The sequence below is a fragment of the Herpailurus yagouaroundi genome, unplaced genomic scaffold (genome assembly GCF_014898765.1).
Source record: "Herpailurus yagouaroundi ecotype Mexico unplaced genomic scaffold, PumYag 139, whole genome shotgun sequence".
NCBI lineage: Eukaryota > Metazoa > Chordata > Mammalia > Carnivora > Felidae > Herpailurus > Herpailurus yagouaroundi.
This window is the reverse complement of record NW_024412394.1, coordinates 2,725,246-2,750,274: the sequence shown is the minus strand read 5'-3', so window position 1 is coordinate 2,750,274 and position 25,029 is coordinate 2,725,246. Positions and strand designations below refer to the sequence as shown.

General features: G+C 46.9%; 1 protein-coding gene across 2 annotated transcripts; it reads right to left on the bottom strand.

Moving 5' to 3' along the window:
* Positions 1–148: 148 nt before the first annotated feature.
* Positions 149–25,029, bottom strand: LHFPL5 (LHFPL tetraspan subfamily member 5). 2 transcript variants are annotated; one of them, XM_040473308.1, is made up of 5 exons: positions 24,985–25,029; positions 17,303–17,850; positions 10,486–10,722; positions 4,963–4,991; positions 149–1,220 (listed from the first exon to the last, which is right to left on the bottom strand). In XM_040473308.1, the coding sequence occupies exons 2-4, from the start codon at positions 17,712–17,714 to the stop codon at positions 4,981–4,983; spliced, it is 660 nt and encodes a 219-aa protein (XP_040329242.1). In that variant the 5' UTR covers positions 17,715–17,850; positions 24,985–25,029; the 3' UTR covers positions 149–1,220; positions 4,963–4,980. The 2 variants fall into 2 exon arrangements, with proteins under 2 accessions (XP_040329242.1, XP_040329241.1); XM_040473307.1 differs by lacking the exon at positions 24,985–25,029 and adding an exon at positions 23,979–24,024.

Genomic DNA, 25,029 nt, shown 5'->3' with positions numbered 1-25,029 from the left:
TCTGAACTGTAGAAGAAACCTCACTGACTGGGTAGGTTGTCAGGGCATTGGTTAAAAAGCGAGCATGGGACTCTTGCCAAAGTCATGAGTTCAAACCCCATGTTGGAAGGCAGAGTTCACTTTAAAAAAAAAAAAAAGTGCCCTTACAGCCCAGGAATGAGAAACTTTACTGTATCAGTGACTGCTCCTTGATCAAGTAACAAGATCCATTACAGATTCGTTCTGTGTTTACCTCCCCTCCTCTACCAGCAGCTACATTTTCTCTTCACTGAGTAAATGCGCAAGACCAGGAAAAACTACCTACCTCTCAGGATTATCCACTGCAGATAATCAGCAAGCCCTGTTTCTAGGTACCATTTCCAGGCAGGGAATAGCCTAAAGAACCTGTCATCTTTGCTACAAGGAGGTATTCCCTAAATCAAGCTCCCCTCTGGAGGCTGGCAAAAGATACACCATTGAGTGCCAAATCCAAAGTCGTTTGGTTTTGTTCTTACAAGAAATGTAATCTATTACTAAAACAAATTACTTGGACACAAGTAACAAATTTCTTAAGCTGGGGGCCAGTCCTGATTGGGTCGGAGTGGGCACTATGAGGGAACGTAATGGAGTTTACTCTCCTAAATTTTTAGATCCTATGTTCACCCAGTCTTTATAGGGCTTCCTGATAGATTTGGGTTCTGGTGGCCCCTCCATTCCTTACCCACCTCTGATCATCAATAAGAAAACAGTTAAGAAAGGAGAAGCAAAGGACCCCCTAAGCCCCAACCTGAAAAGATCTGGCATGACAACCGCCTCTCCCTCAGCTGCCCTTTGAGAGCTGGGTGGCAGTGTCTGGTGTGCCTGCAAACGAATGTATCCTCAGGCTCTCAAGACTCGGACCTGGGAAGCCCTGAGACGTGGACTCAGCCCTCTCATTTTCCAGAGGAGAGGCCTCCAGGGAGTAACGTGATCGCCCGCCGGTATGAAGGGGATACGATGAGAACTGGGGCCCCGTCAGGAGAGTACCGCCCATGTCTCTGAATATCTTTAATGTGGGTCACTGTAGTTCTCCTCCTGAAAGTGTTCTGCATACAGTAGGAGGTCTTGTCTCAGGAGAGTGTCAGGTTCTAATCCTATAGTGAAAGGCTTCAGGGTATCAGACCTATAGTGGCCAGGAACAGGGAAGCGTGGACGGAACAAGTTTTTATCGCTGAAGAATTCGATTCCTTAATTTTCCATTGTCAGGGAAATAGATGACCTGTGGTATTAAAAAAAAAAAATTGCAAGAGTATAAAATTTGACACTTTTAGAAAGCCAAGCAAAACCAAATTCCCCATGTATGCGCCCTATGCCCCCGGAAGCTTACGTTTTGATTCAGCCCTACCCAGACAGGCAAATTTCGTTAGTGTATAAAATAATCGTCAATGTGCATCAAGTAAAAACTCAGGTCTCTTAAATAAATAAAGTATCATTTTTAAAAAGCAATCTTGGGCAAGAACAAAGCTAGAAGCATGATATCATGGCTCCCTGATTTCAACCTATATTACAAAACTTAAAATGGTATGGTATTGGCATAAAAGCAGACACACAGATCAGTGGAACAGAGTAGACGGCCCAGAAATGAACCTATGCTGTGGCCAATTTATGACAAGTCATGAATATACAATGGGGAAAGGGCAGTCTTTTCACAAAATGGTACCGGGAAACTGGCCCACTACCTTACACCATACACAAAAGTTAAATCAAAGTGGGTTAAAGACTTTAATATCAGACCTGAAACCATAAAGCCGCTAGAAGAAAACACAGGCGGTAAGCTCCTTGACATAGATCGTAGCAACGATTTTTTGAATTTAACACCAAAAGCGAAAAAAAAAAAAAAAAACCATGTGGGACTACACAAAAAGCTCTGCACAGAAAAGTAAACCATCAACCAATAAAAAAGCAGCCTGCTGAATGGGAGGAGACATTTGCAAATCATGTATCCAAAATATATCAAGAACTCCTATGAATCAATAGCAAGAAAACAATCTAAAAATGAGCAAAGAAAAAAATGAATAAATATAAATAAATAAATACATAAAAAATGAGCAAAGGATCTGTATAGACATTTTCCCAAAGAAAACATACAGATGGCCAACAGGCACATAGAAAGATGCTCAACATCATTAACTCTCAGGGAAATGCAAATCAAAACCACAATATCACCTCACACCTTTTAGAAAGGCTACTATCAAAAAGACAAAAAAAAAGTGTTGGCAAGGTTATGGAGAAAAGAGAACATTTGTGCACTGTTGATGGGATTTTGAGTTGGTGCAGCCACTATGAAAAACAGTATGGAGGTTCCTCAAAAGATTAGAAATGGAACTGCCATATGGTCCAGCAATTCCATTTGGGGGTATTTATCCAAAGAAAAACATACTAATTCAAAAAGACGTACACATTCCCATGTTCATGGCAGCGCTATTTACAGCCTAACTGTCCATCAGTGGACACTTAAAACTTGTGCTATGGAGGGATGCCTGGGGGACTCAGTCGATTGAGGACCCAGCTCTTGACTACAGCTCAGGTCATGATCCCAGGGTTATAGGATTGAGCCCCACATCAGGCTCCACACTGAGCGTGGAGTCTACTTAAGATTCCCTCTCTGTCTCTGTCTCTGTCTCTGTCTCTGTCTCTCTCTCTCTCTGCCCCTCTCCCTCGCTTGCATGCTCTCTCACTCTCTCTAAAATAAAATAAAAAAAAAACTTTTTTAACTGTGCTATAGAGGCTCCTGGGTGGCTCAGTTGGTTCAGCATCATCAGACTCCTGGTTTCAGTTCAGGTCATGATCTCACAGTTTCGTGGGTTCCAGTCCTGTGCTGGGCTCCACACTGAATGTGCGGTGCTTGCTTGGGATTCTCTCTCTCTGCCCCTCCCCGACTTGTGCTGTCTCTGTCTCTCAAAATGAAATAATTAACTTAAAAAAAATTGTGCTATATATCCATATTGGAATGTTATTCAGCCAAAAAAAAAAAAAAAAAATGAAATTTTGCCATTTGTGACAACATGAATGGACCTCCAGGCCATTATGCTAAGTGAAAGAAGTCAGAAAAAGACAACTACTGCATATAATCTCTGTGGAATCTTGAAAGGTAAAAAACAGAAAAACAGGTGCCTGGGTGCCTCAGCTGGTTAAGCATCCAACTCTTAATTTGGGGTCAGGTCGTGATCTCACTGTTCATGAGGTCAAGCCCCACCTCTGGCTCTGCACTGACACTGCAGAGCCTGCTTGGAATTCTCTCTCTCTCTCTCTCTCAAAAATAAATAAATAAACATTAAAAACAATGACAAGCTCACAGATACGGAGGGATAGGAGAAATGGGTGAAAAGACATAGAGGTGTGGTTACGTTTGATTCAGCAATTCTACTCCAGAATTTATCAACAGAAGCAACACGTTCTTATCTGTGAGAACAATCCTCAATGGCTAATAACCAAGGTCGTGTTTAGCCATTAAAGAGACACCAGGGCTATGGAGTTTGTGGCTTTAAAAAACTTTAATAATGAACATTGAAAAAAAAATGAGAAAATGTTTACACTCTAACAGTTTGCTATTCAAAGTGTAGCCATTATGTGAAGCAGGTTAGGAACAGTGTCTATGGCCCCTGAATCAGAATTTCCATTTTAAGAAGATTCCCAGGTAGCTTGTATGCATATTAGAGAATCACCTAATAGGGGGGGCGGGCAATGTTTATTATTATTGAAAAAAGTATATCTATGTGGGCAAGGACTGGAAGGTACTTTGCAGAAATTAAAATCGTTTAAATGGAGATAACCCCAGGGTGCCTGGGTGGCTCAGTCGGTTAAGCAGCCGACTTTGGCTCAGGTCATGATCTTGCACTCCCTGAGTTCGAGCCCTGCATCGGGCTCTGTGCTGACAGCTCAGAGCCTGGAGCCTGCTCCGGATTCTGTGTCTCCCCCTCTCTCCGTCCCTCCCATGCTCATGCTCTGTCTCTCTCTGTCTCTCAAAAATAAATAAACGTTAAAAAAAGTTTCTTTTTAATGGAGATAACCCCGTCTACCCACATGAAGGGTCTAGCCTGCTGTAGGTCCTCAATAAATGGCAGCTATTTGGAAGGTGATACTATGATGGGCTTTTATATTTTTTTAATGTGTTCCTTAATATTCTTGTTAAATCACATTTTGGAAACCTGAAAGGCAATAAGGAAATTGATATGTTGTGCTTCCTTTTCAACCAGACGTTAAAATCACTTAAAGTCATATTTTTCTTTTTGTGTTGGCTATCAGGAAGCATAAGGAAGGTAGTATTTCTATTAGCCTAGCTTTCTAGAATATTTGTTTTCCTCTCTGTGACTGTGACTTTTATTTTTTTTTAATTAGGTTTTCTATTTTTCTTACAGATCACTTAAAGTCTTTCTGAAAATAAGGGCCCCATTTACAAGAATGACTTCTTTTTTTTTTTTTTTTTTTAAACGTTTATTTATTTTGGGGACAGAGAGAGACAGAGCATGAACGGGGGAGGGGCAGAGAGAGAGGGAGACTCAGAATCGGAAACAGGCTCCAGGCTCTGAGCCATCAGCCCAGAGCCTGACGCGGGGCTCGAACTCACGGACCGCGAGATCGTGACCTGGCTGAAGTCGGACGCTGAACCGACTGCGCCACCCAGGCGCCCCAACAAGAATGACTTCTAAGCAGTCTGTTCTTGTTTGCCAGGCTCCACAGAAAGATGAGTTTATGAAACCACCTGGCTGTTCGACATTATTTCTTCCTCTTCTTTTTCCACTTCTCAAGTAAGAGGTAAAACAAGGGGGTCTCAGATGCCAGCTAGCTCCTGCGGGAGTCACTGCTCCTCCCCCCAGGCCCTAAACCAGCCCCTACACCCGGCCCCACGGGCCATTCCGCCTGATGAGTCTGTAAGGAACCGGAGGCCAAGGAGGCCACAGCCCTTCCCCAAGGCAGGCAGACCACCCAACGGTGGGATTACTCACCAGCACGCCAGCTGCTTCAGACTTCCTCTGCAATGAAAAAGAGAGCGTTATGTGTATACACCCGGGCCTCGTTTGCAGGATAATTCCCTGCACACAACTCCCTCGCCAAACCAGATCAGATTTCTTCACTCTCGAGAAGGGTCGCATTGTTGTTGTCGTTATTGTTCATAACGTGTACCAGCTTGTAACTGCATTTTGTATGTGGTGTCCCTTATCAGACGGTAAGGTCCAATCAGACCGCTTCCCTCACCGCTGTCCCCCCAGTGTCTGGGGGTGTCAGTGGGCACCTGGAGCCCAGGAGCTGTTAGTGGTCGGGCAGGTGATTACGTAAGAAGTAGAGATACCGGAAGGGCAGAACGAGGAGAGAACTAACATTTGTTAATCGCCCGAATAACATGTAGGCTTTGTTAGTGATTTACCCACTACCTAATCCTTCACACAGTCTTTTGGGTTTTTTTGAGATACAATTCACTAACACAAAATCTCAACTCAAAGCGTACAGATTGGTGGGTTCCAGGATAATCACTGGGCTGTGCAGCCATCACCGCTGTTAGGGCACCCGGGTGGCTCAATTGGCTAAGCGTCCGACTTCGGCTCAGGTCATGATCTCGAAGTTCGTGAGTTCAAGCCCCGCATCAGGCCCTGCACCGACAGTACAGAGCCTGCTTGGGAGTCTCTCTCTCTCTCTCCTGCCCCTCTCCCACTTGTGTGTTCACACGCGCACCCTCTCTCTAAAAATTTATTTTTAATAAATAAGCTTTGGAAATAAATAAAAATAAACAAAATTTAAAAAATAAATGAAAATAAACTTTAAAAATAAGTAAATACGTGGGATCATACAATACATGGTCTTTTGTGTATGGCTCCTTTCACTTGCAACGTCTTCAAGGTTCATCCACTTGGTAGCAATTATCAGTACTTGTTATAGCTGAATAATATTCCACTGTGTAGATTTACACATATTATTTATCCAGGTCATCAGCTGACTCACGTTTGGTTGGTTTCCACTTCCTGGCTTTCGCGCCGCTATGAAGGTTTATATCCAAGTTTTTGTGCAAACGTGTTTGCAGTTTTCTTGCCTACGTGTCTAGGAATAAATGTGTGAGTCACAGAGCGCCTCTCTCTATGTTTAACCATTTGAGGAACTGCCGTCCTGTTTTCTATAGCAATAGCGCCATTTTACCTTTTCACGAGCGGTTATGAGAGTTCCTTTCTCCACGTGCTCACCAACACCTGTTACTGTTCATCTTTTTTTATCAGCCATACTAGTGGGATGTGAAGTAATAGCTCATTGTGGTTTTAATTTGCATTTTCCTCATGACTAGTGATGTCAACTGTCTTGGCAATCTGGATATCTTCTTCGGAGAAATGTCTATTCCAATCCTTTGCCCACTTTAAAAATGGGGTTCTTCGTAGTTTTATTTGTCAAGTTGTAGGAGTCCTTATTATATTCTGGATATTAGAATTATGATTTGCAAATACATTCTCCCATTCCGTGGGTTGTCTTTTCTTCACTTTCTTGTTGGTGTCCTTTGACACACCAAAGCTTTCATTTTTTATGAAATCCAATTTATACGTATTTTTTCCTTTGGTCGCTTGTGTATTAGGTGTCACGTCTAAGAAACCACCACCTAAACCAAGGTCACAAGGATTTATACCTATGTTTTCTTCTAAGAGTTTTATAATGTTACATCTTACATTTAGGTCTTTGATCCATTTTCAGTTGATTTTTATATATCACGTGAGGTGGGCAGTCCAACTTCATTCTTTTTTTTTTTTTAATGTTTACAGAGTGAGAGCAGGGGTGGGGCAGAGAAAGAGAGGGAGACATAGAATTTGAAGCAGGCTCCAGGCTCCAAGTTGTCAGCACAGAGCCTAACCCGGGGCTCGAACCCATGAACTTTGAGATCATGACCTGAGCTAAAACCAGACACTTAACCAACTGGGCCACCCAAGATGTCCCCGACTTCATTCTTTTGCGTGTAGATGTCTGGTTGTTCTAGCACCATTTACTGAAAAGACTAATCTTTCCCTCCATTGAATGGTCTTGGTATCTCTGTTGAAAATCAGTTTGCCATTTATGTTTGGGTTCATTTCTGGACTCTTAATTTTATTCCATTGATCTGTATGTCTATCCTCATGCCAGGACCACACCATCTTGATTACTGTAGCTTTGTAGTAAGTTTTGAAATCATGGCATGTGTGTCCTCCAACTTGTGTTCTTCTTCATGATTGTTTTGGCTCTTCTGGGTCCCTTGCGTTTCCATACGAATTTGAGGATCAGCTTACCAAGTTTTGCAAAAAGCCAGCTGGGATTTTGATAAGGATTGCACTGAATCTGTAGATCGGTTTGGGGAGCATTGCCATTGTAATATGAAGTGTTCTCATCCGTGAATGTGGATGCTCCCATTGATTTAGGCCTTTAATTTCTTTCAACAACGGTTTTTAATTTTCATGTACAAACCTCACACTTCTTTTGTTAAATTTTTTCTACATATTTTATTTTATTTTTTATTTTTTTTTTAACGTTTATTTATTTTTGAGACAGAGAGAGACAGAACATGAACAGGGGAGGGTCAGAGAGAGGGAGACACAGATTCCGAAACAGGCTCCAGGCTCTGAGCTGTCAGCACAGAGCCTGACGCGGGGCTCGAACTCACGGACCGCGAGATCATGACCTGAGCCGAAGTCGGCCGCTTAACCGACTGAGCCACCCAGGCGCGCCCCTACATATTTTATTTTTTGATGCTATTATAAGTGACATTGCTTTCTGACAAGTCATTTTCAGATTGTTCACTGCTGTGTGTACGAATGTGATAGATTTTTGTATATTGTTTATATCCTGCAGCCTCGCTAATGTTGCATGTTACCTTTCATGGTTTTTTAGTGGATTCTTTAGCACGTTCCATATGCAAAATCATGTCATCTGCTAGTAGAGATCGTTGTACTTCGTCCTCTCCAAACTGGATTTCTTTTCCTTCTTTTTCTTGCCTAACTACCCTGGCTATAACCTCCAGTCTGCTCTTCAACTGCAGTGCCAACGGCAGACATCCTTGTCTTGTGCCTGAGCACGATCTTTTGAAGTAGGTAATTTTTTCAACCGAGGAGAAACCTGCCACCTCACCCTGTAAAACCGGGGCTCGGATGAGGAAACGCTCAGCGAAGTTGAGTAATGTCCGCAGTCACAGCTGGTTAACAACGGAGCCCCGGTTTTAAAACCAGGTCTGACTCCAAAGCCCACACTCGTTCTCCTCTGCCTCCTTAACCCTTAACGAGCGGATCAGCAACCATGTACTCATGCAAGCCTTCACTTGGCATCGTTTCCTTCATGTCACACAATAATAGAGGTGGCAGAGCAGGAGTTAGTGTCCTGCTTTTTCGTGGAAAGCACCTTGAGGAAAGCGACTTGGAGGAACTGGGACTCAAATTCTGCCTGCCAGGGCACCTGGGTGGCTCAGTCGCTTAAGTATCTGACTTCGGCTCTGGTCCTGATCTCGAGGTCTGTGAGTTCGAGCCCCGCGTCGGGCTCTGGGCTGACGGCTCGGAGCCTGGAGCCTGCTTCGGATTCTGTGTCTCCCTCTCTCTGCCCCTCCCCCACTCATGCTCTGTCTCTCTGTCTCTCTCAAAACTAAATAAACATTAAAAAAATTTTTTTTAATTCTGCTTTTCTGACCCAATTTTGTGCTTTGACAGCAGCGATAGCTACTTCACTAAGTCGTTAGGTGTGTTCAGAAAGGTTATGTGGGTGTTTCCTAACAGGTTATAAACAAGAAGGATAAATTGAATCCTGCATGATAGTGAGGGAACTAAAATATGGAGAGAAAAGAATCTGAAAAGATTGAAACAGGTGCATGGGGCACAAGAGAAGAGGGACAAGGAAAGAGAGGAAAGCCAACTGACATTTTGATCAGTAAATAAAGGGTCAAAGAGACAAACCCATCTCTCCACAAGGGAGCGCTGTAAAGGGAACTCCGCGCCGCGCGTAACATTTCTTTCCAGCTAAAAGAATCCCTTGTGAAAAGGAAAGAATGCAAATGAGGACTACAAAAATGTTCTCTGCAGTGTTTCCAGATTTAAGGCTGGCCCCGCCTGGGGGCTAAAAGCTGAACAAAATGCCTCCGGCGGCGGCCCCTGCTGCAGCCTCCCTTGGAAAAACCTCCATCGCTGGAGAACGTGCTGGTTGTGCAGATAGATGCTGCTGGACCCCCCACCTCCAACCCGTCCCCCCAGGGCTGCTGTGCAGATTAAACAAAGATGGCCCCCGGGAACAAACCTTACATCACTCCTGCACATGGCAAAGCCTCAGTACATACTAGTCCCATGTCCCTTCCCCTCACGGGGTTTTCAAGGCACCCAGACCTTAAGTGTTCCCAGAACCTAGGAACTATCGGCCCCCTCCTTCAACAGAAAGACACCTCTCTCTCCTCTCCTCCTTCGTCCAGCTCATTCTAGCAATTTGGTTTTCAGCTTTCATCCTATAACTTAGGCGTGTGAGTCTTCCACTGCCGGAGGAGGATGAGATGTCTAATGACTTCCTTATGGAGCAGTGGGCCCTGGGCTGAGCCAGAGTCCGGTCATTTTTGCCACCACCTTTCTGTGTAGCCCTGGGGCGGGGGCGGGGGCGGGGGGGGGTGGGGTGGTCTCCCTTCCGGGCTTCAAGTTCCTCATCTGGGAAGCGTCCTTGGTCCCCGGGGGGGGGGGGGGGCAAAGGAGTTGGCCTCCCCCTTCTAGTTCAGGTCAATGGGGCGAAGACTGTGGGGAAAGTGGGCAATTTTGGATTCACAAGCAGGTGAGACAGGCCTTGCCCTATGACTACGAGATAAAACGTATGCCCTGAAAAAGCCCCTCGGGACAGGGGAAGAGCCTAAAGAGAAACAGGAGCAGAAAGTACCGTAAGAGGAAGAAAGGTCAGTTGGGAAGGAGTCAGAAAAGGCTAAAGCATCCGTCTGGGCTTCGGGTCCTCCTACAACTGACTCGTGACTCAGGGGTAGGATTTGGGCAGAAGGAAATTGAAACAGGATGGCATACAGAGAACCCCAAGGCTATTCTAACTCAAGGGACCGCCCACCGTATGCATTCCAGGAGCTGTCACATCTGTCCCCTCACCTACCTTTCTCCTCCTGCCCCAACAACGCAGCCCCTCTCCTGACTGGCCGCTCCTCTCTCCACCAAGCAGACTCCCGGTGAACTTGGGGACCCAGCCCCAGCACCGCCTTCTCTAGGAGGCCGTACCTCGCCCCCCCCCCCCTCCCCCGCCAAGGCTGGATCAGGGTTCTCTGCCCTGGAGACCCTGACAGAAGTCAGGGGCGGGGGAGGCATGAGGACACCCTTCTATCACAGCCAGCCTCTGCTTTCATTGCCTCATCAGCCGCCAGCTTACAACCCCCCACTGGCTTTTGGCCTCTGGAACAAGGCCTGTGTCCAATTGGTCTTGGTGTCCGTCCCCAACCCCGGGCCAGGGACCAGTCCTCTGGTAACCGGCTGAGAGGAAGCCCCACCTCCCTGGGGCAGGGCAGGTTACCTTTTCCATCGGCCTTGTAGTCATCGGGGAGGAGCTTGTCCTGCCGGTAGCCCAGCACGAAGGCCAGAAAGGAGAGGATGAGGGCGTCTCCGATGCTGAGGATGGCCAGCATGAAGGCCCAGCGGATGGTGCACTGACCCAGCGTGTACTTGCCCGTCTGCTCCCCACACATGCGTCGCACCTCACTTGAGTCCCAGCCATCCGGGTAGACCAGGCAGCCGATCATGAGGCCTGTGGCTGAGGGGGCGGGAGGGGGTGAAGATGGTGTCGGGCTGGCTGTGCTCAGTCTGCTACCGCCCCCCCCTCACTGTTGCCACTTGTCACTCTCCCCTCCTCCTTGAGAGGGCGGGCAGCTCCTACCATCGTTCTTGTAGAGCACAGGGGAGAAAATGGAGGATCCAAGAGTTAAAGTGACTTGCCCTTGGTGGGGATAGAGGCAGAAAGTGGAGCTCCTCCACCCGGGGAAGGTTCTGCCATGGCACCAGGTGATCCTACCAGGCCCTCAGCCGTGCCCCTCACTTTGGACTTGACGAGGCACTGGCTACTCTGGCTTCAAACCCCTCCAAAATCTGGTCCCGACCCAGAGAACTCGTCACTCCTAAGACGTATATTTGCTCATGCTCCGATATCTCTGAAATAATAAGAAAGCTTCAGGCCGTGGTTTGATTACAAGTATTTTTTTTTCTTTTGGAGACACCTGGGTGGCTCAGTTAAGTGTCTGACTTCCGCTCAGGCCATGATCTCCTGGTTAGTGAGTTCGAGCCCTGCACCAGGCTCTGTGCTGACAGGGCAGAGCCTGCTTAGAATTCTGTCTCCCTCTCTCTCTGTCCCTCCCCCACTCGCTCTCCCTCTCTCCCTCTCTTTCAAAATAAATAAATAAACTTAAAAAAAAAAAAGGAGTATTTTTCCTTTTTACACACATAGAATAATGGTATGTCCCACAACTTGGGAATCTTAGATTTAATGAAAACACAAAGTTTTCCAGCCCCATCTCTGGCTGCTTCCCTCCTGAACCTTTCATTCAAGCAAATAGGTCTCTCCCTCCTAACTCAGTGCATAACCCTGCAGTTGTCCATACTTCCTTAAATTTGAGAATCCCCTGGAATATCTGTTTAAAATGCTGATTCCCAGGCCAGGGGTGGGCTCAGGAATCCCTGGGGGGGGGGTTAAAATTTTTTTTAATGTTTACTTTTGAGAGACAGAGAGACAGTGTGAGTGGGGGAGGGGCAGAGAGGGAGACACAGAATCCAAAGCAGGCTCCAGGCTCCAAGCTGTCAGCCCAGAGCCCGACATGGGGCTCGAACTCACAAGCTGTGAGATCATGACCTGAGCCGAAGTCGGCCGCCCGACTGACTGAGCCACCCAGGTGCCCCTGGAATCCCTGTTTTGAAAATCATTCTTTCAGGTAATTCTCTCACTAGGAAAAACGGGAAACACTAGAACGGGCTGCCTGGATTTCAAGCCCAGCTCTTTCCTAACTAGCTGTGTGACTCAGAGCAAGCTACTTAGGCTTTTTTTTTTTGGCCTCAGTTTTCTCGTCTATACAGTGGGAATATGAGTAGGCCCTACCTGTTTGGATTGCAGTGAGGTGCAAATGAGTTAGTATTGGAGAAGTGCCTAGCACATACTTAGTGCTTCACGAGTGTTAGCTACAATTATCCCATCCTGTGCTTTCACTGACAGTATTTACAGGCAAAAATTTCATTTTCCCTCCTTCTCCTCACCTCCCTGCCCTCCCACCAAGGACCACCCCACCTTAGCTGCACAGATATGTGACACGATCCTGGGATATGACCAAGGCCAACCCCAAGCACAACCGCCATGCAGGCAGGGGGTTCCTTCCATTCTCTGTGCCGCCTTCTGAGCCCTCACCCTCCTTCCACAGGCCCAGAGGCTCTTCAGTTCCGAGGCTGTGCCCTACCCAGGAGCACCTCGGGGCAACACCTCACAGGACCCAGTTACCTACCTTGGGCTCCGTTTGCGCTTGCAAGGAAAGTCAACAGATCAAACGCACAGTAAATTATAAAGATCAGGATTCCCCCCTCCCCGCCTAAATGTATCAACTCGCCTTTGATTTTACATGGGACAAGCTAATTCATATAAGCGTATAGGTCTTTTTAGGTCCAAAATACTTCGTGTACCCTTTTCCTCTTGATCCTGACAACAGTTCTGTGAAGTAGGCCATGTATTAATATCCCATTTTACAGATTAGAAAACTGAGGTCTCAGAGAAACCAAGTGAGTTGCCCAGGGCAGAGTCAAGACCTGAACACATGCTCCTAGCTTTTTTTTTTTTTTTTTTTCCTCAAAGTTAATTCCCTAAACTCTCAGACTGACATCACTCCAAAGAGCGGAATGTATTTCGTGCTGACATTTCAGACTTCGTGACAAAATGAGAAGTGTTTCAGGAAGATACTTAGCATAGGGGAGGGGGGACCTTCCCAGAGCTCTTCGGTAAAACCTATGGCCTTCCCCAGTTGGTGTAAGACCAGAATTTTGGTGCCAACCGTGGCCCCGACCTTAACCCCGGGCGGAGGAGTGGAATGGGTCACTGTGGAAAGGAGTTTCCCTTCTGGACTTTCCATTCTCCCCATCTCCTCCCCTTGGTCCCCCTCTCCTTCCGTAGCATCTCTGGAAAATAGCCCAGGGCCTCCAACCTGGAAACAGGTTGTTACAATGGGTGCCATGACCCTCTGTGAGCACCTGACCCATCCACCTGGGCACAGTGGGGGGCAACTCCATTTGTAATGTCTCAGGAGTCGAAGCAGAGGCCAGCATGGTATCCTCAGGCAAGTTTACTTACCCTTTCTGACTTCCATTCTCTCATCTGTAAAATCAGGATAATACTACCTGACTCATAGCGGAGTTACGAAGATGAAGTGTGATCATGTATAGAAAACGCTCACTGTAGGGACACCTGGGTGGCTCAGCTGGTGAAGCATCCGACTCTTGATTTCAGCTCAGGTCATGATCTCATGGTTCGTGAGTTCGAGCCCCGAGTCAGGCTCTGTGCTGACAGTGTGGAGCCTGCGTGGGATTCTCTGTCTCCCTCTCTCTCTGCCCCTCCTCTGCTTGCTCTCTCTCTCTCTCTCTCCCTCAAAAATAAGTAAATAAACATTTAAACCAGAAAGAAAGAAAGAAAGAAAGAAAGAAAGAAAGAAAGAAAATGCTTACTGCAGTGTGTACATGGTAACCAGCCAATTAAAGTCAGTTGTTGCTATTATTATTAGCATTGAAGTCAGATGGAAGCAACCTCAGGGGATGTGAATGTCATTAGAGCTGTTTACAAACATTTCAGGTACATAGCGGTGTTAGATTTCCTTGCTCCCCTCTTTTCAAGTTGGGCAAGGCCATAAGACTTCCCTTAGACAACAAAATGGGAGCGGAAATGTGTGGGGTTCCGGGCCACAGCATGTAACTTCTGGGGAGACGCCTTCCAGAGCTCCCTTTCCCTCTGCAGTGATGACAGCCAGATGACAGCCAGTGCTCCATCAGCCCGGGTTCCAGAAGAGAACGGTGAAAGAGCCCCCAACTGATCTTCAGTGAGCTTGTGCCACCAGCAAAGAATAAATCTTTGTTTTAAGCCACTAAGATTTGGGAGTTTTTTTGTCACCCCCCCATCCTGACTGTTTTTGTGTTTTTCATATTTGCCGAGCACCTCCTATGTGTCAAGAACCGTACAAGGTGTTTTACGTGCAGTATACATCCCATCCTCACAAGAACCTTGTGATGGGAGGTGCTGTTGCTACACCCTACGGATGAGGTTATCAAGACTCAGAGAGACAAGCAACTTGCTCTACCTGTGTTTCTAGGAGCTGGAACCACACACAACTTATACCTGGGATCCAGAAGCTCAATTAACATTGTTAAACTACAGCCCCCCACTGGCCCAGGCACCAATCAATCCTCTTTCCTTTCTCCTGCTCCCTTCCCTGGCCTCAGGCTTCCTGGCAAGGTTAAACTAATTGGTTTAGGCATCTTCAAATGGACCTGTCTCCCAGCTGCTGACTGCAAAGCAGACCCCCTCTTAATCCCTCCCTTTGGCTCGTCTTCCATTCCCCTGCACCAAAGAATGGAACATGACACCACTTTTGCTCTTCCCAATGTAAATGTTTCATGGGATGGCATCTGGCCACCTCTGCTATCAATGTCTCCAGCTCCATGACCTGGCAGGGTCTAACTCAAATAGCCTGGTGACGCCTCCCCCATGTAGTCCCTCCCAAGCACTGCCTGTTCAGCACATGGCACCTGCTGCAGGAGGTTGTGGGAGGGGGCAGTGTGGAGAATGAGAGGAATGGTTGTGTTTCCAGCATCCCATAGCTCTGATATGGAGGACCAGCTGGTAAGCATGCCAGGGTCCATTCTACTCCTCTTTGTCCCAGAACTGCCACATCTGCATTTCTCCTCCTTCTCCCCACCGCCCACCAAGATTTACCTCAGCCCTGTCCCAACCTCTCGCTCATGATACAGAGAGACCAGAGAGGGAGATGGTGGGTGGATTGCAGACGCAGCTCTGGAGCCAGGTGAGTAGCCTGAGTACAAGATTTGGAATCAAAGGTTCTGTCCACCACTACCTGTGCTAAAAGTCAAGTTACCCGTTAGGAGCCTTATCTATAAGGCTCTTATTCCTCTTATCAATAAGAGGAATGCCCACCTCACTAGGTAGGGATGGGCTCCTCCAGAGGGTAGATGTGAAAGTGCTTTGTAAGTCATTATACTTATGTAAATGTGTGGCTCAATAAAAGTGAATTTGGAATACATCTTGTTTCTTGGAACCTGCTGCCTTAATTCTCCTTGGTCCTTAGTTGCCAGTTGATCTGTTACAGGTTTGGCCAAGTCTTTTCCCAGATTCCTCATCTTTGGGAGGGGGGGGCGAAGGGTACCTATAGCTCTCTGAGGTCCCCTCCAACTCTGACAGAGTCTTAAATCTATGTGTTTCGTTGTCTGGGATTCTGATCCCCACTCCATTCCCCCTGTTATGGATAATACTACTTCTCATTCTAACCAACGATATCAAGATGGTTTGCTCTCTAGTCTGAAGTCCCCACACTGCCCCCTGGACATTCCCCTAGAATGGGCAGTCTGTGCATGGTCCTTGGGATGGGAAGGGACCAAGGGCTGAAGGACAAGGCCTTAGGCCGTGTCTTCCTGAGCTTTAGAGGAAAACAGGAGCAGCTGGCCCAGGGACCGAGAAGCCTGCCTGGGCCAGGAGCAGGAAAAAGGGGCAGGAAAGGCCTGCTTTGGGGCACCATAAGTAGCCACCTACCCCACATAGTTTTTTGTTTGCTTAATTTTTTTTTAGTTTATTTATTTATTTTGAGAGAGACAGAGACAGCAGGGGAGGGACAGAGAAAGAGGAAGAGAGAGAATCCCAAGCAGGCTCCGCACTGTCAGTGCAGAGCCCAGTGTGGGATTTGAACCCACAAACCGTGAGATCATGAGTGGAAACCAAGAGTCGAAGGTTTAACCGACTGAGCCACCCAGGTGCCCCACCCCTCCATAGTTTTAAAAGACCCTAGCCATCTGGGATGCCTGGGTGGCTCAGTCAGTTAAGCCTCAAACTTCGGCTCAGGTCATGATCTTGTAGTTCATGGGTTCAAGCCCTGAATAGAGCTGTCTGCTGTCAGCACAGAGCCCACTTTGGAGCCTCTGTTCCCCCCCCTTCCTGACTCTTCCCCTGCTCATGCTCTCTCTCAAAAATAAATAAACATTAGGGGCGCCTGGGTGGCGCAGTCGGTTAAGCGTCCGACTTCAGCCAGGTCACGATCTCGCGGTCCGTGAGTTCGAGCCCCGCGTCGGGCTCTGGGCTGATGGCTCAGAGCCTGGAGCCTGTTTCCGATTCTGTGTCTCCCTCTCTCTCTGCCCCTCCCCCGTTCATGCTCTGTCTCTCTCTGTCCCAAAAATAATAAAAATAAAAAACGTTGAAAAAAAAAATTTAAAAAAAAAAATAAAAAATAAAATAAATAAACATTAAAAATAATAATAAAAGACCCTAGCCACCACCACCACTCCCCCCATGACAAAATATCACTCCCGTTTGCTGCCTCAAGTACAGAAACCTATAACTAGGGAGCAAAGACTTTCACTCCACCATGAAAGAGAGAACTTCAATGCAAGTTTCTATGGGAAAGGTCACAGCATAACACTCCAAATAAACAACTGACTTTAGAATCTCCCTGAGAGCAATTTTGGGTGGGAGGGGAAGAGTGAGGGCAGGGATCTGGGGATCCATAAAGAGAAAGAACAAACCCCCAGAAGTGGGAGATGGAGACATCTAGGATGTGCTTGACATTTTGCCCTGGGCTGGATCCTATTTCCACATGGCTGACAATGGAAGCTTCCTTCTTTTTCCTCCTCAGAGCAACAACAACCTCTGATGTGGTGGCCTGGGAGTCAGGACACCTCCTATCAACTAGCTGTGCGCTCCTGGGCAAGTCACTCCCCCTCTCTGGACCTCAGTTCCCATCAGTAAGATGAGGAGGTTGGACAATTTGATCTCAACGATCCTTTTGGTCTCAACCATTCTAAAGTTCTCTACTCCTCAGAAGCTTCTACAGAGCATTGAGTAGGGCCGGGCTAAAGGAGAACAGCTGAGGGGAGCCTGGTGGACTCGGTCGGTGGAGCATGTGACTCTTGATCTCGGGGCTGTAGGTTCAAGCCCCATGTAGAGATTGCTTTAAAAAATTAAATCTTCGAGAAAAAAAAAATAAAGAGGAACAGCTGGGAAGGAGACCAAGAGCCTCCAGAGGGCGGAATGGTGCAGCGTCCCCTGTGGCCGGGGGTGGGCCCCTGCCTGCCCTCCCATTAACCCTGCTCACCTGCAGCCAGCTGCATCCATGCACAGATCTTGTAGACAGTGGCCGTGTTGCAGACGAAGAAGAGGCTAAAGCAGATGATGGAGCCAATGATGAGGAACATGGCCAAGGCCACAAAAAACATGGCAGTCTTGAAAGCTCTAGAGGGAATGGAGGAGAAGTCCAGCGGGCCACCCTTGCAGATGAGCTCAGAGGACAGCACGTTGCCCACACAGTAGGAGAAAAGGCCAAAGTAGCCTGCCTGGGGTGTGTTAACGCTGTCACCAATCCAGTAGGGCTGGATAAAGAGGGCCATAACAAGCACCGAAAAACAGATGGTGAGTGTGCCCCACATCACACCCACAGCCCTCGAGTTGCGCACATAGTTGGTGTGGTAGATCTTGGCTGCCTCCTGGGCGGGCAGCAACTTCACCATGGTGAGGCAGGAGGCCCTCACCTGGGGTCTTGTGGGCTGTAAGCTAGTGGCTTCGCAGACAGAAAAGCCTAGAAGTCAGTCACTCCTCGGATGGGTTTGGGAACGAGGCTGAGGTCAGGACACAAGGTGAGGGTCCCTCCAAGGTAGAAGAGAGAGGATTTGTAAGACAAGGACGACAACCTTGGTTTCTTTCGAGGAAGATTGTCCAGATGCCTTTGTCCACTCTAGCCAGGCTGTCTCCAGTCTCCTGCCTCCTCTCAAGCCTGCCAGGGTCTCGGGCCTGCTGGCGCCGCCCTGCCCCTCCCCCCTTTCCAGCTCAGAGCTTCATAGAGCTCCGCCTCTTCGCCGCGGCCCGGCCCCTCCTTCCTCCCTCCTCGGAGAGCGCTGCTTCAGCACCGCGGCCAGCGCCTCGGGACTCCGGTCGGAGGAGGGTGGGAAACAGATGACGGCCCGGGGAGGCGTGGGGAGCTCCTGGCCCGCCCACCGCTCAGTTTCTCAGGGAACTGAGACCCTTCTTCACCCTCCTGAGTTGGGGAGGGGGTGGGGGGGTGACAAAAATTGAGAGGGTGGGGCTGCAGCTGTCACATTCCTCCCGCTCAACTCCTGCCGCAGAACCAAAACCTCTTCTTGAACACTGTTCCCCCATCCCATCCAACCCCGCCCTGGCTCCCTAGTCGCCCTCTCAGAAATCCCAATACAGGGGAGTCCAGCAAAACCTCTTCTGATTGTGTCTTCCGGTCACTGGTTTCTAGTCCATATGGTTTCTCTTCAATCAACAATTTCTAAGAACCTACTATGTGCTAAGCCCCATGTTGGAGGATATCTTCCCTAGGCAAAACCACAGAGATAAAAGAGGGTCCTGCCCTCAAAGACAGTGAGGCATTTACATATATGTATATCCGTAGATATATTTGCAATGCAGACTGATAGTGCTATATTAAAGAACTACAAAGCATAGCAAAGGACAATACTTGTGAGGCCTCCCAGACTTTAACATATGGTTTTTGTTTTTTTTTTTAATGTTTGTTTATTTTTGAGAGAGAAAGAAAGAGAGCGTGAGCGGGGGAGAAGCAGAGAGAAAGACACAGAATCCCAAGCAGGCTCCGGGCTCTGAGCTGTCAGCACAAAGCCCGATCTGGGGCTGGAACTCACAGACCACAAGATCATGACTTGAGCTGAAGTTCCACGCTTAACTGACTGAGCCACCCAGGTATCCATTAACAAATGGTTTTGTTCAATATCTTTCTCCTGTTTATATGTTTTTGTTGCATATTTCTTTTTCCCCCTTCTTTTTCAAAATATGTATTTCTCATGACTGTATAGGTAAATACATGTTTGGTGTAGGGATCTAGCAAATTCAGGAACGCTACATAAAAGGATATAAATCACTCATACCCCCAACATTGGAAGCTAAGGGGAGTCAAGATTATCTTAAAAACATGGACTTTGGGGTTGCCTGGGTGGCTCAGTCAGGTAAATGTCTGTCGCTTGATTTCAGCTCAGGTCATGATCTCACCATTCATGAGCTTGTCTTCATGCTGAGTGTGGAACCTGCTTGGGATTCTGTCTCTCCCTCTCTCTCTGCCCCTCCTTTGTTCATGCTCCTTCCCTCCCTCTCTTTCTCAAAATAAATAAATAAACATTTTTTAAAAAAACACATGGACTTTGGCTTTAGACACATCTGGATTGAGTTAGCCACTTACTAGCTATATGACTATCTGTGGATTTAACCTCCCCAAGCCTCAGTTTCTTCATCTATAAAATGGGGAGAGGGAGCCTGAGTGGCTCAGTTGGTTAAGAGTCAGACGCTTGATCTCAGCTCAGGTCTTGATCTCAGGGTCACGGGTTCAAGCCCCACACTGGGCGTAGAGCCTGCTTTCAAAAAATATGGGGAGAATAGTTCCTATCACCTAAGGGTTAGGTAAAATAACACAGGTAAACTGTTTGGCACAGGGCCTCACATATAAAAGTACTCAAAAGGTTTATCATTATTATTACCTCTGTTAACATTTTGATATATTTCCCTCCTGCATATACTGCTTTATACAATTGGACAATTTAGTATCCAGTTTTTTTCACATAGCATTACACCATTAATATTTTCTCATATTACTATTTTTTTCAAAAACATGATTTTAATGCGTGTATATTGATTCAGAGTATGTAATCATTTAATTGTTTGAGCATTTCCCCTTTTTAGGGTATTTTAGCAGTTTCCAGTTTTTCACTACTAAAGAAAAACAAAACCCTGTCTTTCCCCTCACCCCCCCCCCCAAACCCTGTCTTGAACATACTTGTGTCACTGCCTACATTTCCTCTTTCTCTTAAATCTCTTTGGTTTTGTGACCAGTCTTCCCATCAGACTGGAAGGTCACTGAGGGCACAGCCTATGTGTCCACCATCAAACCGGCAGTTTCCCTAGAGACAGACTGTATCTTCTCCCACTCAGAGAAGGCTCTAGGCTGGTGAACCACCTCTGTTTGGCCTGCCCAGCACAACTTCCCCTGCCTCTGAGAACAGACTCTCCTGCTTCCTGAGGATCTGGTGAGACAATCACAGGGCATACAGACTCTAGAGACAAGGATGAGTGGGTGACCCAAACTAGGCCATCAGTCTCTCCCTGGAGAATCTGAATTGGTAGTAGACTGACAAAAGGAGAAAAAAAGCTATTGCTTTATCAGGCCTTGGCAACATCCCTAAGAAACAATCCATGAGTTCCTCCTACTGGGAACTTCAGACACACCCTGATTCCCACTCTGCCTAGACAGTTGCCCTGCTCCTTCTTCAGCTCTGTGACCCACCCGATATCCTTCTATTTCCTTCTTTTTTCATTTCATTAGCCAGAGTACTCTTTGGCCGTGGGCACCAAAGAGCCCTAACTGATCCAAACATTGGCACCAGAAAGAGGGCTTCGGGCAAAACTCTCTGAGATTCCTGTTTATGTTCCATGGTACACAGAAGAGAAATAGCTAATAAAATTGTCAGCCATGAACACCAGAGATCATGTGCCCTCTGAGGGACAAGTTCTGGGAGCCAAGTGGCTTTGGTCAAAACAGATTTAAAGGGAATGAAGAAAGGGTGCCTGGCTGGCTCAGTCAGTAGAGAATGTGACGCTTGGTTGAGGGGTTGTGAGTTCAAGTCCTATGTTGGGGCATAGCACCTACTAAAAATAAATAAATAAAATAAGGAGAATGAAGAAATTAGGAAATTCAGTGGGGGGCACTGAATAATATCAAGCAAGACAAGCTCAAATATCTAGATTATTGACTCAATAAATAAAATGAGGGGTACCTGACTGGAACATAAGACTTTTGGTCTCAGGGTTGTGAGTTAAAGCCCCATGTTGGATGTAGAGATTACTTAAAAATACAATCTTTAAAAAAAAAATAAAATAAGGGCACTTGGGTGGCTCAGTCGGTTAAGCGTCCGACTTCAGCCAGGTCACGATCTCGCGGTCCGTGAGTTCGAGCCCCGCGTCGGGCTCTGTGCTGACAGCTCGGAGCCTGGAGCCTGCTTCCGATTCTGTGTCCCCCTCTCTCTCTGCCCCTCCCCTGCTCATGCTCTGTCTCTCTCTATCTCAAAAATAAATAAAAACATTAAAAAATTTTTTTAAAGTTAAGGGGCACCTGGGTGGCTCAGTCAGTTAAGCATCCAACTCTTGATTTAAGTTCAGGTCATGATCTTACGGTTCATGAGATCAAACCCCTAGTCCAGCTCTATACTGACAATGCAGAGCCTGCTTGGGATTCTCTCTCTCCCTCTCTCTCTCTGCTCCTCCCCCACTCAGGCACGAGCACGCTCTCTCTCAAAATAAATAAATAAACATTTAAAAAACCTAAGTCAAGACCTTTATGTGCTATGGCTCTGAGAATTTGTTGAGACCTGTTGCTATAAGGCATAGGGCCATTAAGATAAGATTCAGGGGCTGTGAGAGTACAGAACTGCAAGGCCTGAAATCCATCCTATGTTCTAAATGGTTACGCCAGATCACCTCAGGAACAGGTCAAATCCTCACCTTGGCTCCCTGACCCTTGAGCTAAAGACAAATGTACCAGGAAGAGCTACATGAAAGCCTGCGGCATTCTCTCTTACTCTCCGAATAATAAATCAAAAAGTGCACTATGTCCCCAGGGGAGCTGTAGAAATGAGTCACTACCAGTCACTCAAAAGATGCAGGCAGACAAATGTCCGTCTCTAGTGGACACTTGTCACATTGTTTTGGTTTGGGCTGGCCGGCACCCTGACCTCCTTCCTATGTGAGGGTGAAACTCTGCTGTATGAGGCCAGGGGGACGGACAGTCGGGCCTCTTCCCTCACTGTGGAAGCCCCACCCTCCGCCTGCTCCAGAGAGAGCTCTGATGGGGTGCTGGCCAGGTGGGAGTGGACTACTGTGGCATGACAACCCCACTCAGGACAGCCCTGGGGACAGTGAGGAAAGGAAATCTCCCCAGAAGGTAGAACTTCTAGTGCTGTAATTATCTACCCCCAAAAGATCCACATCCTAATGCCCAGAACCTGTAAAAATTACTTTATTGAGAAGAAGGTTCCTTGCAGCTATAATTAAAGATTTGAGATAAGAAGATCCTGCCAGAGTATCTAGGCGGGTCCTAAATCCAATGACAAGTATCCTTCTAAGACACACAGAGGAGAATCCAGACAAAAAGGAAAAGGTGACATAACCATGGAGGTCGAGACTAGAATGATGGGGTTTCAGCCAAGGAAGCTGGTAACCACCAGAAGCAAGAAGGGGCATGGAACCGATTCTCCCCTAAAGCCTCTGTAGAAAGCACAGCCCTGCTGATACCTTGATTTCGACTTTTGGCCTTCAGAATTGTAGGGGAACCAATTTCTGTTGTTTCAATCTGCCAAGTGGTTGGTAATTTGTTATGGCTGCCTCAAAAAGTATACCACCTCTCCTGTAAGGAGAGACAGTCTGAGAGGTAGGTCAGTCTGTGGGCAGCAGCTAATGTACAAGCCAGATGGTCATCGTCTCCAACAGAGTAAGGTTGGAGGGTTAAGGGTTTCAGGAAAGGGGTAGGGTTCATGGAATCCTCAAAATAGGGACAAAAACCAGAGAGTATTTGAGTCCTGTAAGAATGTTCTCCAAGGGTTTGCTACTGCAGAGGCTTTTAACATCAGCTGGACAGGACACCCCACTCCTGTAAATGCTAGCCAGCCTCCTTCCCCACCCGCTCCTACCCTGCACTGGCTCAGAGACTCATAACAAGGGGTCCATGGTGGGACAGATGGAGACTGAATGGATTTCCCACTAAGGTGGACCCAGCCAGTCATTACTGGCTCCCAATAATATCAACAGACTTCAAGCCCCTGTAGGACACTGATAACTCTCAAAACTCAGTAATAAGAAAAACAAAAAACCATTAAAGATTGGTTGGCAAAAGATACAAACACTTGATCAAAGAAGATATATGGATGGCAATTGAACACATGAAAAAATGCTCAACGTCATCAGCCAGTAGGGAAACGCAAATGACATACTGCTCTTACATCTATTAGAAAGGCTAAATTAAAAACCAAAAACAAAGAAACAAACAACAAAAAACAGAAAGAAAGAAAGAGAAAAAAAACCCTGAAAAACCGGCAGTGCCGAGCCCTGATGAGGATGTAGAAGGCATTTGGAACGTTTATACATTGCTGGTGGGAATGCACATTAGTTCAGCCCTTTTGGAAAACAGTCCAACATCTTTTAGAAATCAAAACAAACATTTGACACAAGACTCAGCCATCTCACTCCTGATTATTTGTCCCAGAGAAATGAAAACTTGCACACATACAAAAACCTGTACACAAATATGTATAAAAGCTTTTTAAAACATTTTTTAACGTTTAATTTTTTTTGAGAGACAGAGAGAGACAGTACATGAGTGGGGGAGGGGCAGAGAGAGAGGGCGACACAGAATCCGAAGCAGGCTCCAGGCTCTGAACTGTCAGCACAGAGCCTGACGCGGGGCTCGAACTCATGACCCGAGCTGAAGTCGGATGCTTAACCAACCCAGCCACCCAAGTGCTCCTGTATAAGAGCTTCATTAATAATTGCCCCAAATTTTTCAGAAATAACCCAAATGTCCTTCAGCCGGGAATGGATAAACACACTGTGGTTCCATTCCACACAACAGAAGCAGAAACAGTAGAAACAAACTACAGAAACCAGCCACAACGTGCACAAATCCCAAATGTGTTATGCTAAGAAGCCAGGCCAAAAATAAAAACAAAAATAAAACACAACTTTTTAAAAGTACATACTGTGGGGGCACCTGGGTGGCTCAGTCAGCTCAGCATCCAACTTCTGCTCGGGTCATGATCTCACCATTCGTGAGTTCCGCATCAGAGAGTCTCTCTCTCTCCCGCCTCTCTCTCCCTCCCTGCCCTCTTTCACTCATGCCCTCTCTCTCTCAATGCCCCAAACCCAGATTTAGAACAATTCCAACATTCCAGAAGGCTTCCTCTTGCCGCCTCCCAGCCAATTTGCCCACCCAGGGGTAAACCTGCAGATTTTTATCACCATAGGTTAGTTTTGCCTTTTCTTGAACTGCATGTAAACGTAACCACGCAGTCTGTATGTTTTCTGTCTGTGGCTTTCCTCACTCAACATTATGCCTCTGAAGTTAATCCATGCGATTGCATGTGGGGTTCCTTTTTGAAGGGGAAAAACGCAATGCACAACACTCTTTAGATTGGGCAAGGGGTGGCTAAACCTTATGGGGATTTGTTAAAAAAAAAAAATCTGATTTTTGCTTATATTTTGGAAGCAGAAACATTGGCCAAAGTTCTCTTTGCTATACTCTTCATCTGTAATGGAAAAAACTCAATTCTTCCTCCTCTGGGGAGTTGGCTGTGACCAGCCGGAGATAGGACTGATGCACTTTTCACAGCTCCGATCACAGATGGAAAGAGCTCCTCCGGTTCCTTCCCCAGCCTCCTGGCCTTGACTGGTGAAAAGCAAAGTGCAATTACCCTCCTTGTGGCTCTGCTCTCAGGGGTACTGGGGGGGAGGGGAGTGGGAAGCGAAGGAGGGGCAAGAATGACCTCATAGGGGAAAGTGGTTTTAAACACTGAGTTCCATAAAAATAAGAGAGACTAGTGTTTCTTTAATCAGTGATACTTTTGTGTCAGGTTTCTCCCATTGTGAGGGTCTCCTAGCTCGTTCCTCCAGCTACTCCCCTCTATTCCACCCTCTAGGGCCGTAAGGCGGAGGAAGGGTGGGGGTATTACGAGGGCAGAACACCTACTAGACGCTCGGCACTCCCACCTGCATTGTCTTAATCCTGACCTTACAAAGGTGACATCATCTTCC

What these genes read in the sequence shown, in the direction of transcription:
- LHFPL5 (XM_040473308.1), bottom strand. Translation starts at nt 17,714, where the DNA reads ATGGTGAAGTTGCTGCCCGCCCAGGAGGCAGCCAAGATCTACCACACC. An exon ending in ATGGATGCAGCTGGCTGCAG is followed by an intron (nt 10,723 to 17,302) that starts GTGAGCAGGGTT and finishes CCGCCCCCTCAG; the next exon opens with CCACAGGCCTCATGATCGGC.